This window comes from Ranitomeya variabilis, chromosome 2 (assembly GCF_051348905.1).
Source record: "Ranitomeya variabilis isolate aRanVar5 chromosome 2, aRanVar5.hap1, whole genome shotgun sequence".
Taxonomy (NCBI): domain Eukaryota; kingdom Metazoa; phylum Chordata; class Amphibia; order Anura; family Dendrobatidae; genus Ranitomeya; species Ranitomeya variabilis.
In genome coordinates this window covers 350726184-350742497 of record NC_135233.1, presented here as the reverse complement: position 1 = coordinate 350742497, position 16314 = coordinate 350726184, and the positions used below count along the sequence as shown (strand labels likewise).

General features: G+C 41.6%; 2 protein-coding genes across 2 annotated transcripts in view; one reads left to right on the top strand and one right to left on the bottom strand.

Annotated features, from left to right (window-relative positions):
- The window catches only part of PLD3 (phospholipase D family member 3), a 56023-nt gene extending 45561 nt beyond the window's left edge, over positions 1-10462 (top strand). The window contains exons 3-13 of the mRNA XM_077285561.1: positions 156-214; positions 958-1026; positions 2306-2460; positions 2918-3101; positions 3851-3971; positions 4685-4812; positions 5032-5232; positions 5332-5471; positions 6933-7098; positions 7516-7615; positions 9250-10462. Of these exons, the coding sequence (XP_077141676.1) occupies positions 188-214; positions 958-1026; positions 2306-2460; positions 2918-3101; positions 3851-3971; positions 4685-4812; positions 5032-5232; positions 5332-5471; positions 6933-7098; positions 7516-7615; positions 9250-9443 (1485 nt within the window). The 5' untranslated portion in view covers positions 156-187 and the 3' untranslated portion in view covers positions 9444-10462. The remainder of the gene's footprint in view (positions 1-155; positions 215-957; positions 1027-2305; positions 2461-2917; positions 3102-3850; positions 3972-4684; positions 4813-5031; positions 5233-5331; positions 5472-6932; positions 7099-7515; positions 7616-9249) is intronic.
- A 2783-nt stretch (positions 10463-13245) lies between these two features.
- Positions 13246-15557, bottom strand: HIPK4 (homeodomain interacting protein kinase 4). Its single transcript, XM_077285560.1, has 2 exons — positions 14011-15557; positions 13246-13473 (listed from the first exon to the last, which is right to left on the bottom strand). Exons 1-2 carry the CDS (start codon positions 15475-15477, stop codon positions 13312-13314), a joined length of 1629 nt encoding a protein of 542 aa, XP_077141675.1. The 5' UTR covers positions 15478-15557; the 3' UTR covers positions 13246-13311.
- Between the last annotated feature and the right edge of the window lie 757 nt (positions 15558-16314).

Here is a 16314-nt window from a genome sequence, read left to right as displayed (position 1 = left end):
GATATTAAATATTAGATGACCTATTACTAAGCCAAATACTCATCACACAGCACGTTCTTGACCGGATCTTTAGCTGGACTGAATGTTTGAATAATGTGAAATTCTGAACACTTCCTGACCAAATAGTAATTTTTGCCTCCTTTTTTCTTGATCAGAACTTTTGTGACTTTACAGAACTGGGTCAACAATGAAACCAAAAGTTGTCTACAAACCAGTGAGTACTTAGTTTACCACACATCTTATTTTCATCCATTGTTACTGATTTCAGCTTCTCAAAAACTTGCTTGCTTGTTTTTGTTTTTTTTTTGGTTTTCCGTGGCAAAAGAGAAAATTCAGGAGAATCTCTCCTCGTACTTCTCCGCCACTTTTTAATTGTGGCCTATTATGGGGACTGGTTCAACATAGATGATGTAGAAAATATGGGGACGTGTAGCTGAAAAAACTCCACTATCTGCTGACGTGTCGGTCGATGGGAACGGGATGTGGAGAAGCCACCAGGACTGGTCATCGGGGACACATTATCTTTGATGGGTTTTCCTGAGTGTTTTATCTGAAACTCTGCAACATTACAGCATAAAAACTTCACGGCTGCAATGAAGAACGTCGTGGTTTGGGCATCATGAATCAGATGACAAGTTCCCTTTATAATCTGAACAGTGGGCAGTTTACAGTCACATATCCTTCTGCAGTGGTCGGATGTGATTTGGTAAAACTTTGCTGCTACTGTAAAATGCAACAGATTTTCCGTGCCCAAATCCAGACAGAAATCTGCCATTGTGTGAATGTAGGCTTCTTAGGGAAACGTTCCGTCTTTTTTACTTCTGCTCAGTTTTCTGACACCCAACATTTATCTATCAAAACAAATGATGAATTATGAGACTTTTTTTGGATTGATCTATCTAGATCTAAGGAATATCCCTGTACTCATGTGTGGGGTGTGTGTGTTTTTTTCCCCAGATATCCTCCCCAGAGGAGGCAGAAGAACATCTGGTATATATGGGCCATTTACAGAACAGTGCCCGCAGGGTATGTCTATCTTCAAATAACAAACTTGTATAGCTGGGGATTTGGTAATATAGAAATCTGTGTGCAAAACATTGTATACAGAAGATGTTACATCATTATACACTCACCGGCCACTTTATTAGGTACACCTGTCCAACTTCTTGTTAACACTTAATTTCTAATCAGCCAATCACATGGCGGCAACTCAGTGCATTTAGGCATGTAGACATGGTCAAGACAATCTCCTGCAGTTCAAACCGAGCATCAGTATGGGGAAGAAAGGTGATTTGAGTGCCTTTGAACGTGGCATGGTTGTTGGTGCCAGAAGGGCTGGTCTGAGTATTTCAGAAACTGCTGATCTACTGGGATTTTCACGCACAACCATCTCTAGGGTTTACAGAGAATGGTCCGAAAAAGAAAAAAAATCCAGTGAGCGGCAGTTCTGTGGGCGGAAATGCCTTGTTGATGCCAGAGGTCAGAGGAGAATTGGCAGACTGGTTCGAGCTGATAGAAAGGCAACAGTGACTCAAATCGCCACCCGTTACAACCAAGGTAGGCCTAAGAGCATCTCTGAACGCACAGTGCGTCGAACTTTGAGGCAGATGGGCTACAGCAGCAGAAGACCACACCGGGTACCACTCCTTTCAGCTAAGAACAGGAAACTGAGGCTACAATTTGTACAAGCTCATCGAAATTGGACAGTAGAAGATTGGAAAAACGTTGCTTGGTCTGATGAGTCTCGATTTCTGCTGCGACATTCGGATGGTAGGGTCAGAATTTGGCGTAAACAACATGAAAGCATGGATCCATCCTGCCTTGTATGGAGCATCTTTGGGATGTGCAGCCGACAAATCTGCGGCAACTGTGTGATGCCATCATGTCAATATGGACCAAAATCTCTGAGGAATGCTTCCAGCACCTTGTTGAATCTATGCCACGAAGAATTGAGGCAGTTCTGAAGGCAAAAGGGGGTCCAACCCGTTACTAGCATGGTGTACCTAATAAAGTGGCCGGTGAGTGTATGCTTTTTTTATTAGTAAGTGCTTGTTATAAGTGTGGTGTTTGCAGTATACGTTACTGTATGCATCAAGAAAGCTATTGAATCGTGTTAAATTGGATCCTTACACCTTAGGTAGCAATTTTTTAGTTATTTTTCTTTGTGTAGACTTCTTCTTTTTACCTCTTTCTGCCACATTACAGTAATATTTGAAATTTCTCTACCGCATTTTTGGGGGATTTTCTAGGCACTCTGTGTTTGGGTGTGAGTGGTAGAATAACATATATATTCTTTTCCTTGCAGTACTATCAGTGTGCTTTGGTCATTGCCACTGTGGTCACTGTGCTCTTCTGTCTCATGGCCGCACAGCTTCTGCTATTCCCATTGCTCTGTTCAAGCTCGACTGAGAAGATGGAGATCTTGGTGAAGCAAGACAACAGCTGCAGCGATCCGTGCAAGTGAGTCAACTAATGACAGGGTTTTCCATTTTTTTTTATAGAGCTGGTGTCCGGTTGAGGGGGGAAAAAAAATCTATATAATCACATCTATACATTTTATTTTATGCTTCGTACCCTATTCTTTCAATTGAATCTGTACTGCAGCCTGTAGGTGTGCACAAACTTGCTGTGCACTTCTCGGGGAGGTGATCTATTGCAAGATTGGTGAGGGTATTAGGACTCAGATCCCGACCAATCTGCAGGTATATGAGGGTATCAGGACTCATATCCCCACAAATCTGCAGGTATAAGGTTATCAGGACTCAGATCCCCACCAATCTGCAGGTTTGGTGGATCAGGACTCAGATCCATAACAATCTGCAGGTATGAGGGGATCAGATCAGAGCGATGTGGACATGTTGTTACTTGCTGCAGAGTCGCTGTGGTTGCATGAACTTCACAACTTTTTATATCTTAGTATCGTTCTAGTGGAAAGTATCCCTGAAGGGCTGGAATATTGTCCCAACTCCACCATCAGTCCTTCAGTATTTCAGAGCTGGATGACCCTCCTAAGCCAAGCTGAGAGCAGTGTTGACATCGCATCTTTCTACTGGACCCTGACCAATAATGACACCCATACCAAGCATCCCTCTGCTCAAGAGGTAAAATATGTCTGCTGCGTCTGTAAAGCGCTTATGTCACCCTGTAACTGATTGCTTATATTTGTGGTCTGTCTTATCAGCTATATTGTGTCCAAACAGGTTTTCTATCTAATGTTAGAATATCAGGGCTTTAAAGTTTTATGAAAAAGCTTTAAGAATTCTGCAATGACAAGCTTGTCTCATTCACTGACAACAAACAGATCTCGATGGAGGAAATAGAATAGAAAGTAGATGAAAATTTTCCCCAACTTTTTTTTTTTTTTCTATTGGAGATTGTAATACTCTAGGCAGAGCAGGCTCGTCAGAAACATATATACAGGGATTTTTGTGTACTCACCGTAAAATCCTTTTCTCTGAGCCACTTTATTTTTTTGGGATGGGGGTTAGGCAGCTCAAGTCAATATAATTGGAAGGGATCTACAAATATTCAGATTTTGTAGCCATGTTTTTGGGCTGTATACATGGGGCAGAAACCTTTTGCACATCAAGTGTAGAAAATGTGCAGCATCAAATCCAAAACAAAATCTGCTCAATTTTGCACTGATTTTTTAATATTTTTTTTTGCAGCAGCTCAGTCCTTGCATGCAAACCCCAACCCCTAGGTAGACTTTTAGTAGGAAACGCCTTATGTTATTCCGAGAATGTAGGCACATAGTAAAAATGCACGCAACTTAGCATTTTTTTCTATTATAAATTATGTGCACTTGATAAATAAAACAAGTAACGAAGCAAATCATTTTTGCTTACAGGGGGAACAAATTCTACAAGAAATGATCAAATTAAAGCAGCGAGGTATCAACCTAAGAGTTGCAGTCAACCCGTCAGGATCTCCAACCAAAGACGCAGATATTAATGCACTGAGAGCCAGCGGTAAGAGTCTAGCCTTAGTTTGGTAATATAGAGGGGAGCTTTTGCGGCTTTACAAGATTGCAATGGAGAAAACTTGTATTCAGCCTCCCAACACCAGAAAATCAAGGGATGTATTTTCTGACTGACTAACAAAAGTGTGCACTACGTTAAAGGGATGTTACTATCTGAGATATTTCTGGCACGTTCATATGATATGACATAAGCGTCTAGTAAGATGATGTTTGCACCACTGGGACCGGCCTTACTCACTGTCAGTAATGGAGTGATCAGTGAATGTGCATGGATAGGATGTTATCTGAGCATGCTCGGGTGCTAACCGAGTGTCTTCGGCGTGCTCGAAAAATATGTTCTAGGCCCCGCGGCTGTTCGACAGGCGCAACACATGCAGGGATTATCTAACAAACAGGCAATCCCTGCATGTGTTGCTGCTGTTGAACAGCCGATAGACATGCAGCCTCAGGGACTTGAACATATTATTCGAGCTCACCGAAGACACTCGGTTAGCACCCATGCATGCTCACATAAAAACTTATCCCAGCACGTTCGCTCATCACTAATGCTCTGCCCTCTCTCTTTTATGGGAGCTCAGAAAATTGCCCCCACACAGAAATGTGTCAGATGTAACCACCCCTTTAAATAGTCACATTGCAGCAGATTACACTACTAAGTTTATAACTGTCTAGCTTCAATCTCTCATTGTTGTCTGGACCTAGGAGCTGAGATTCGGGTCATAGACCTGCCACAGTTGACTAATGGCGTGCTGCACACGAAGTTCTGGGTGGTGGATGGCAAACATATATATATTGGCAGCGCCAACATGGACTGGAGATCATTAACGCAGGTAATTTACTGTTATCGGCTAACATCGGTTTTGGTTGTTCTCACTGGCAATAAACCAAGGATCAGATATGCTGACATGCATCACGCCTAATCTTCTCCTTATGATATGCACATAAGATTATCAGCTGATTCAGGGTCAGCCAACTTTTATTTATTGCGCATGGACAGATTTTGGCTGACTTTTAATTAATTATACCTTATTAATAACTTTCACTGACAGGTTAAAGAATTGGGGAGCACTGTCTACAACTGCACTTGTCTTGCCCAAGATTTAGAAAAAATCTTTGAGGCTTATTGGGTACTTGGTGAAGCAAACGCTACTATTCCTTCTCCATGGCCAGACACGTTTTCCACCATTTACAACAAGGAGACTCCCATGGAAGTGTCCCTAAACAGCACCGAGTCCCACGTGTACCTGTCTGTAAGTGCAGCATTACTTGTCACTTGTAGTCCACACGACCAAGCGTCAGATAATGGCAGGACGAACTGCGACATTCACTTTTTCTTAACTGTTCACTAGAGCTCACCCCCGCCGCTGTCTGCGAAGGGGAGAACGGACGATATAGACTCCATCCTGAGCATAATAGATGACGCCAAGAAGTTTGTGTATATCTCAGTCATGGATTATACACCCACTGAAGAGTTTTCTAAACCAAGGAGGTAATAGAAAAGGTGGCAAAGAAAATGATGCATGGAATAAAAGACCTGAAAGAGATATAAAATTGCCCTGGCTGTGATGTTACTGATCATGGCTCCTGTATTAATCTGTAGTGTTATATTGAACATTTGTAGGTAAAGCATAGCGCAGTATGCCCAGCTGCCATTCCTAGAGTCTTTGGGAAGTGATCGCATGAAAATCTTATGTATCTGCTGTTCAGCCCAGAGACTGAAGAAATGAGGCTGCTGCCTTTCTAGGGCTGCGTTCACACGTGTTCACCAATTCTGTTTGTTTGTTCCATTCTAGAAATGAATGGAATAAATCTTGAAAACGGATCAGTTTCATAACTAATGTACACGTAATCAAGTGGAGAATGGGGGGCACCATTGACTATTATAGGGTCTATCGGGGTTCTGGTATGTGTCCTTCTTTACAATGGAAGAAAAAGTGCATCATGCAGAACAGTGTTTTTTGCTCATAAAAGCTAACACGTGACAAAACCCAGACGGACCCCATAATAATCAATGCGTGGTTCTACTTCTGTTTGCATCAGTTATGCTATGGATCCATTTTAGACATAACTTCTTTTGTTTGGTTCCAAAGTGTAAAAGACAAAAAGAACCCAACCTTGGTCACAGACTCAGATAGGAGAACCGTGGCCAATAACCAAGAGCTAGAGATGATGAAAATAGATGCACACTACCCAGGTCCGCCGTTCTTTTCAGTACTCCCTGGCAGCCGAACCGGGGCAGTGTGAATTGCCTTGGCCGCACTTGAATGTCTGCATCCTGGACAATTTACTAGAGCCCTGTGATGTTATGACGCAAGGCCAGGTCTCAAATGATGCCATGTCATGGCAGGGTTCTAACCATTGCAAGAGGTGCTGAGGAGGTCCACACTGCCCTGGTCTGGCTGCCACCGAGTCCCTAAGTGAACGTTGGACCTGGGTCATGTGATTTTTTTTTTTCTGCTTTCAAAGTAGGGGGCACAATGGCTTTCCATATAGCTTTGCCAGTATGGGGAAAACTTTTTTCTTTTTCTCAAGTTCCAACACTATTTGTAAAAAAAATAAAATAATATGTTAAATATAATAGTGTATGTATGCGTGTGTATACAAACACTATTATATTCAATATATTATTATTATTATTTTATTTTTTTTTTTACAAACTGTTGAAACTCAGAGAGAAGTAAAAAAAAGATATATAGATATTTGTGTAAAAATAACATTTTATATATAATATATATCATTTTTATTAGATATCTATTTATGCCTCTGATTTGGGAGGCTGACCACCACAAAGCAGTGGTCTCAGTTTGCAGAAGCGAGACAAGTTTTTTTAATGTATTTCTTGTAAGTGTAAGAAGTGTATTCTTTCTGCTCAGATGGTTGTAGTCCCTTTCACTCTCATGACCTCTTTTCAGTTTGCGTTACTTCGTCTCTTCCTTCCTGATTTTTTAAGGTACTGGCCCGTCATTGATAATCATCTGAGAAAAGCCGTTTACGAGAGACACGTGACCGTCCGTCTGTTAATCAGCTGCTGGGCAAATTCTAAACCAAATATGTTCCCCTTCCTGAACTCGCTTGACGCTCTGCAGAATAACAAGTCCCACTATAACGTAGAAGTGGTATGTCTGCTGATCACCTTCTATTCAGATTTTTTGTTTAAATATTATCCTGCAAAGGGTCCCAGGGTAAGCGGACTTGTCGGCCCACCTGTATGGAAAATTGGACATATGCGATAGCTGTCGGCCTAAAACTCCTGAATATGTGTCTGAAGAGCATTCCTAAGTTTTCAGTAGGGACTGCTGGCTCTCGCCTCTGGCAGCAGCTTATCTCCCAGAGAACAAAAGGGTCATTTTATTTTGAGCTGCCCAATAGTTATTGCAGCATCTATTGGGGTGAACAGTTTGAAGACCCTCATAAGCATTTGATATTGGCAGATTAATTTTACTTCCTGTAACCTTCAGTACATGTGTATGTTATAACTAGAAGTGAGTGATTTACTTATCCTGTGGTTTTTCTTTTTACCATTTTCTGTTCAGAAAATCTTCATCGTTCCAGTATCTCCAGAGCAGAAGTCGATCCCCTTTGCTCGTGTAAACCACAACAAGTATATGGTGACAGATAGAGTGGCCTACATCGGTAAGTCCATGTCCGTGGTGTTTCCACAAGAGAACGGCCGCCGGGAAGCAGTGCTACAGTAAGCGCTGTTCCCCTGCTTGTGGTGCTGAAGCCGGTTGTCATCTGTAGCGGTGGCAAGTGGGGTAAAAAGGGGTTAATGTCACCTTCCCATTGTAAGGTGACATTAAGCCGGCTTAGTAATGGAGAGGTGTCAATAAGACACTTACCAATTACCAATCCTATAGTTGTTAAAGGGTTAATCAAACACACCACACAGTTAGAAAAAAATATTTTAATGAAATAAAGCAATATGCACATTTTTTGCATCTTTATTACTCTGCCATTCCAAGCGAAGCCCTCGATCTCCTGGAAAAAATGTCCAAAAAATAAACCAACAATATACCCATACCTGTCCGGCGTACAATCAGTCCCACGCAGTTATCCATATCTAGGGGAATTTACAATTTACAACCGGGAGCGCTGCTAATGCGACCGCTCTCGGCTGTAAACTACTGGGGAATGAATGAAAAGCTGGGAGCGGACCTTCGGTGACTAGCTGTGACGAAGCTGTGCTCCCTGGCAGCCTGAACTAAAATGAACTCTTCAGCTTGGGAAAAATCAGCTGGCACAGGTATGGTATATTGTTGGTTTATTTTTTTGACATTTTTTTCAGGAGATCGAGAGCTTCGCTTGGAATGGCAGAGTTAGAAAGATGGAAAAAATGAGTATATTGTTTTATTTAATTAAAAGACTTTTTCTAACTGTGTGGTGTGTTTGATCAAGCGCTGCGGAATATGTTGGCGCTATATAAATAAAGATTATTATTATTAACCCTTTAACAACTATAGGATTAGTAATGGATAGGTGTCTTATTGACACCTCTCCATTACTAAGCCGGCTTAATGTCACCTTACAATACGAAGGTGACATTAACCCCTCATTACCCCACTTGCCACCACTACAGGGCAAGTGGGAAGAACCGGGCAAAGCTCCAGAATTGGCGCATCTAATAGATGCGCCTCTTCTGGGCAGCTGCAGGCTGCTTTTTTTTAGGCTGGGGAGGCCCATATCCATGACCCCTTACCAGCCTGAGAATAGCAGCCCGCACCTGTGAGTTTTGCCGGGTTGGTCATAAAATATAGGGGGGACACCACGTTATTTTTTTCTTTCATTCATTGTCCCCTGCTCGCGCTGCTTGCCATCACAGCAAGGGACAATGGAAAATAGCCAGGTTCAGCACCACACGCAGGGGAAAAGCGACTTACAGTAGCGCTGCTTCCCCTGCTGCCGTCCATGCGCACAGAAGACAGTGTACACTGTTCTCTGTGTGCGGGACGTTTGGCGGGCCATGTGTCCGGGTAAAAATGGACATGTCTGTGTGTTTTGCACACGGACACATGGTCCATCAAAATACACTGACATGTGCATAGACCCATTCATTTTGTGTGTCCGTGTCTCCGGTACGTGAGAAAACTGTCACTAAACGTACCGGAGTCACTGAGGTGTGAAACAGGCCAAATTCAGATCTGATCTTTTTTTTAATCACTGCAGGAATAGATTACTTTTAGTGATCCATAAGACGTGGATCAGTAATGTTCAGATGTCTTGTCCTGTCTGCTTACCCCATTACTGATGGAGGCTTTGTATCTCCCCAGGTACCTCCAACTGGGCTGGAGATTATTTCATCCGCACGGCAGGATCCGCACTCGTAGTAAATCAGACATGTACTGTGAACGCCACAAACACCATGCAGAAACAGCTGGAAGCCGTGTTCTTGAGAGACTGGGACTCCAATTACAGCCATGTCATTCACTCCCTGACATCCTACAAAGAAAAGTGCATCTTCTGAGGACAATGTGGAAAAAAAAAAAAAAAAAAAACGATTGGTAGTAAAGCGCTTCCAAACCTTTAGGTCAAAGTGAGAACTCCAGTATTCTGCCCACAGATGAACAAAGATGACGCCTGTCTTCCGTTAACATCCTTGGCATAGAAACCTTGACCACTGAAGCACTTTTCTGAGGAATTTTCCGTGATCTTTTACTGTTACCACTGCAAGCTCAGCACCTTCTTGCATTAAAAAGGGTTATCAAAGTTAAAGGGGGTTATCCACCTTTTAAGTAGGAAATTTTGTTTTTTTTCTTAAGTGCATATAACTAGGGCTAAAAATCATTTTTGCAATTGACTTTCAATATAAAATTTGCACTGTTTGCCTTCTATAGCCTCTGTTGCACTGTCTATTGCTAACTGAGAATCCATGGGTGAGTTCGTTCTGATGGTCTAACTCTTCTCAGCTGATTTATAGCCACTAACCCCAAGAAAGTTGAATATGCAGGGAAACGAAGACCCTGTAAAAGCAAAACAGTATAACATTCTTCATGTTTTTTTTAATTATTATTTTTAGCCCCAAATACATGAATTATTAAAAAATAAAATACTCTGCAAAAGTGGACATCCCCTTTAAGCAGAAAGCCGTATGCCGCTAAAGCCAGAATATGATCTGGTATATGTAAGCAGTGCACTGGTGGGAATCGGCACTAGAATGGAATTTGAGTAAATCTTTTTTCGTTATTTTAGCACTATTTCTCCAGTTGACCTCTTTCGGCTTAGCTCGGACCATCCCTTTTAAGTGTGACAGCATTATGGTGTGCTGCAGCTGCTCTACAAGAACAAATATACCTCCATCCTACTGGAGACATCTGAACTTTATCTGGAAATAGGACTTTTTAATGGGGAGCAAAAATAATCAATTTGATGGTATGGGAATAAAGTTAATGTGTGTTATGACCGAGCTGGTCTCATTTATTATACAGGGTTGTTTGAGTGTCAAATTTACATCAATACAAAAATAAAGTACACATGACTTTGTAAGATCTTTTTTTATTTGTAATATTTAGCCATCTTTAATCATAACGCTCTTAGATGAGTTGGCCTAAAAGTGTATATGGATGTCCGAGAGGAGGGTCTCTGCGAACTATGGACCTGGCTATGTTGGCTTAGCTCAGCTATATCCTACATGTTCAACTATTCATATAACTACAGTCTACACGATAGCCTGGCACTCACATCTTCTTAAAATAATCACTTTATTGATCCAGTAGTATAAAAAGGCATAAAAAAATGTTGAGCACAACAGGGCAAAAAGAAAAAAAGGCAGAAAAGAAATATCGGCTGCGCTCCCAAGCAACATGTTTCAGACCTACACAAGGCTTGCCAAAAGGACCATGCAGGTCTGAAACATGTTTCCTGGGAGCGCAGTGGATATTTCTTTTCTGCCTTTTTATTTTTTGTGCTGTTGTGTTCAACTGTTTATATATCTTTTTATACTACTATACCAATAAAATGATTCTTTTCAGAAGATGTAAGTGCCGGCGATTGTTTGGACTGTTGCTATGAGTGGAGTATTTTGCTGCGCACCCAGGCATGTGAGCTGAGTGCCCCTGTTTCATATATTCATAGAACTGTGTGCCATGTAATGCCACCTTCTCCCATCAGCAGCTGCAGATGATGCCAAAAAAGAGCAACTCCTCTCCTTGGAGGTTTCAGCTGCCGACTCTACGGATGGGATATATCCATGGCTGCACGTATCCTGCATACTTTGTCCATTCAAACTGCCGATCTGGACGTCTCTCTCTATTTGGAGAAAACTGTAAGTTCCCTCGAAGACTGTGATATGGGAATAGTGTTTTGTTTTTTTTACATATGTTAGGGCAATTTTATTACCTGAAAGGTAAACACTGAGCTTCAGTCCACAATCTTCATTCATTTTCACACCTCCTAAAAAAATAAAATTGTTCCCTCCTTCTACCCCTTCAAGAAATATCAAAGAAGCATATCTGGTATCTTTGTGTTCAAAAATGCCTGATATATTAAGATAAAAATTATTTAAATCGTATGTTTTAACCACAAAAAAGAAAAATGCCTAAATGGCCATTTTTGGACACATTACATCTCTAAAAAAAAATGCAATAAAAAGCAAAATGTCATAAGTATCCTAAAATGGCATCCATAAAATCATCAGCTCCATGAGCAAAAAGCAAGCAGTCGTAGGGATCTATGGGCGAAAAAATAACATTACAGACCTTTTTTTTTTTTTTCCTTTTTTCAATGCAAGATTCTGAAAAAAAAAATAAAAAATAAATATATATATATATATATATATATATATATATACAGTATAAGAATAAAAAAGGAAGACGGCACACAAAAAAATAGAAAAAAAGTGGACTTTAATGCCTGAACGGCGTGCCACGCCATTCAGGCATTAAAGTCCACTTTTTTTCTATTTTTTGTGTGCTGTTTTCCTTTTTTATTCTTATGATTGGAAACCATTGGACCATTGGTTGGGAAAGCTCTGCACAACAATTGCGGTAATACTGGATGCTGTCCCAATTTTGTTTCTATATACAGTGTGTGTGTGTATGTATATATATATATACACTCACTGGCCACTTTATTAGGTACACCTGTCCAACTTCTTGTTAACACTTAATTTCTAATCAGCCAATCACATGGCGGCAACTCAGTGCATTTAGGCATGTAGACATGGTCAAGACAATCTCCTGCAGTTCAAACCGAGCATCAGTATGGGGAAGAAAGGTGATTTGAGTGCCTTTGAACGTGGCATGGTTGTTGGTGCCAGAAGGGCTGGTCTGAGTATTTCAGAAACTGCTGATCTACTGGGATTTTCACGCACAACCATCTCTAGGGTTTACAGAGAATGGTCCGAAAAAGAAAAAAAATCCAGTGAGCGGCAGTTCTGTGGGTGGAAATGCCTTGTTGATGCCAGAGGTCAGAGGAGAATGGGCAGACTGGTTCGAGCTGATAGAAAGGCAACAGTGACTCAAATCGCCACCCGTTACAACCAAGGTAGGCCTAAGAGCATCTCTGAACGCACAGTGCGTCGAACTTTGAGGCAGATGGGCTACAGCAGCAGAAGACCACACCGGGTACCACTCCTTTCAGCTAAGAACAGGAAACTGAGGCTACAATTTGTACAAGCTCATCGAAATTGGACAGTAGAAGATTGGAAAAACGTTGCTTGGTCTGATGAGTCTCGATTTCTGCTGCGACATTCGGATGGTAGGGTCAGAATTTGGCGTAAACAACATGAAAGCATGGATCCATCCTGCCTTGTATGGAGCATCTTTGGATGTGCAGCCGACAAATCTGCGGCAACTGTGTGATGCCATCATGTCAATATGGACCAAAATCTCTGAGGAATGCTTCCAGCACCTTGTTGAATCTATGCCACGAAGAATTGAGGCAGTTCTGAAGGCAAAAGGGGGTCCAACCCGTTACTAGCATGGTGTACCTAATAAAGTGGCCGGTGAGTGTATATGCCACTACAATAGAAAAGACCTTCCATTTGGCATTTATAGTGTAAGATCAATGGTGTCATTCAAAACTATAACTTCTCTCCCTCATATGGCTGTTTTGAGAAAAATTAAAAATATCTGGGTCCTTAAGGGACTGTAGTGTTTCGGGGGAAAAAAAGTCCCATGAGCTTGAGCTATAGTGCACTTTTTGATGTGCAGCCAGAGAAGACTGACAACCAATATGTCTGCTGTTGGAGAGCACCCAAGAGTTGTCACCCAGCTCATGTACCTTATTCAGTAGCTATAAAAAAAACAAGGGATAAATCTCAGTAAATTGAAATAAAAAGGATTTATTTGTCTGAAGGGCTCCGGGCTGGGCCCCTGTATAGTCATCTGGTTTGCTCAGTGGCAGATATCTGTAACACAGGCCGTTCGTGACCTGCAGGGCGATAGGCTCTCTTTCCTGGAGAAGTCTCCGTACTTTTCTTCGCCAGTTTTCCACTTGCCCTTGTTATCCCATTCTCTGGTAATGAGAGTTGCTGTGCCGTGTTGTTTAGTTTCTCTCTATAAATTAATAGCAAGATCAGATAAGTATAATTTTGGGAACCATTCATAGTTTTGGTCATACTCCATCCCCTAAAGGCGCCATATAATTCAGACCGAGATCGGAGCGCAATGCTCGGACTGGCCGGCGGCTCTCCTCACCCGAGTGTGGCCGCTTCATATATTTCAATTCAGCTGTCTCATTCGGGTCCGATTTTATACGACCGTTGATGGCTGCAGAATGAGGTAACTGAAAATCCAGCAGTGAGCTTGCCATGAAGGTCTGATAAGGAGCTTATAGCATTCTTTCTAAGCTTCTTTCAGCTGACTTATGGCAATAGACCACATAAAAGTTGAATGTGAAGACAACCAAAGATCCTGTAAAGGTCAAACTGTGCAAAAATATAATGGAACCTAATTGTAAGAATGAGTTTCCACCCCGACTACATGCACTTAAGACCAATCTCTTTCCCATCACAAAATCGGATTTTAGAAAAAGCGAAGGTAAGATTAGAGACAATATCGCTCCTAATAAGCTAATCTACATGTTGCACTCGCCTCTAGTTTCTCTGAGATTCTTTGTTCTTCTATGTTGGAATTGCTTGGAGATGAATGAAGAGCGTTGAACGTGGTTTTTGGCATGTGATAATTATCCAACTGAGTGACCACGATCTCCTGTCTCGACTCTGGGTGAAGGGGTTTGATATGACATGGTGGATCATGTATATCATGAGGAAGGTCTGCATGGCTTGCCTCCTTATGGGCTGAAGCTTCTTCAGCAGACTTATCAAAGTGCAGACAATTCATACGCTCAATAATTCTTTCAAGCTCCTCTCCATCAGTAGAGTCTTTTATCTGACTTTGGAAATAGTTGGGCAATGGCAAACCTTGGTGGTCTCCTGGAGTTTGCTCTGGTTGTGTGGCCTTATCTTGGCACTGCTTTGACAGCTGGTAGTATTTTGTGTTCTTATGGTGTACCTTCAAATGTTGGAGAGAAATGAATGGATGCTTGATGGCTGTAGTAGGGTTTATCCTTCTTTTCGAGTCCCAGGATAGCATCCTCTTCATAAGATCCACCATATTCTTATGGTCATAACGTTCGGCCAAGACTTCTAACTCTGGGTAATGGAACATAGTTGTATACAAACTCTCAATTTGGTCTAGAGAATTCAAGATGCATTTTCTTCTTTCCACAAGTTTCACTTTGGTTGCCAGTTGGTATTCTTCTTCAGTTTTGATCCTCCATAGGATTTTTCCTTTGGTGTCTACATTTTGCTTAAAGAAGGAGAGGGCTTTACTTGCTGCATTCAATAAATAATCGTCTGGCAACCCTTGCGTCTGGCATATGTATCTGATCTGGTCGTACTCATTCTTTCCAGGGTAAAGTGGATAACCAAAGTGGAGCTCCGCAATAATACAGCCGAGAGACCACATATCCAACTTCTCGCAGAAAGGCAGACCAAGAAGAATTTCTGGAGCTCTGTAGAAGCGCGATTGGATGTAAGGTTCCTTCACATGTTTAATCTCACTTAAGATGCTGGCTGAACCAAAATCAATCACTTTAATTCTAAATGGACATCTTACTTGATCAACCAACACTATGTTCTCCGGTTTTATATCAGTATGGATAATAGAGAGCTCTTTCAACTTGGACAGAGCTTCTAAAACTTGAATCGTGATGGTTCTTATGTGTCTTAAAGGAATTGCAGCAAACCTGATCTCCTTCTGGTATTGGTAAAGGTTCTTCTGTAGAAGCTCAAAGACCATGTAAAACGTATCTCGGATATGGAAATGTTCAAAGAAACGTACAAGATGAGCTTCATCTAGAACAGACTGCCTGATGAAACTAAGCAGCTTGATCTCGTTCTTGATCACGCGGCTTCTTATCTGATCATTGTCGATCATTTTGATGGCCACTAATTGTCCCGTTTCTATTTTTCGAGCCTTCACTACTTTTCCAAACGTCCCTCTACCAAGCTCCTCGATGACATGATAGTAGTCAGTTGTTGACTGAAGGATAGTCATGACGGATTTCACTTTACTAACTCTCTGTGTCAGGAGGAAATGCCAACTGCAATTCTGACTCCGAGAAGTGTCTTTAGAACTCTTCCGTGTCATAATCGGAGGAGTTCCGTAGGAGATGGCTGGGCTTTATGGTGAACACTGGTAGATACCATGATGGAACTAATATTTAGTAGCTGATTGGTTATAGGCTGTAGGGAAAAATGGCAGCAAATGTCTAAACTCCCTGCAGTACCACTACAGGAGAAAAGAAGCCTTACACAGTTCCTATTGGTCAATGTGGATTCCATGTTATGCACAGACATGTGGAGATACTCATTGTAGCCACTTATTTGATCATTGGCTTAGTTTTATAATTAAGCCCAATGTTGAAAAAATATATAAACATGACTGCTTTCCTCCAGCAAAGGCGGATTCACTAAGCTGCAGGTGAGGGTAAACACATGAACTGAAGCCGATGGCACAAGGAGATAGAAATGACAGATGGCACATTGAACAGAGAAGATCGGAACACACCAGAAGAGACAGAGCCAGGGGTTAAGACAAACAAAGGAACTGAAGATCTATAGTCAGTCCAGGAACAACATCAGCGTTTGTAATGTGAGCTAGTCAGAGGCAAGTTTGTAATGCAATCAGCAGACAAAGTGTTAATAAGCAAACAATGGATAGGCGCTTCAACAGAGATGAATAGGCAACTTATGTATGGCGAAGCTGCTCTGTTACAGTAGTGATGATAATGTGAACAGTCTCTAGTGAGAGGAGTTTGTTATGCTGACAGCAGATGAAGGGTTAGTTGCAGGTCTGAGCCTGTAAGTACAAACAGATTGTAGAAACCAGAGG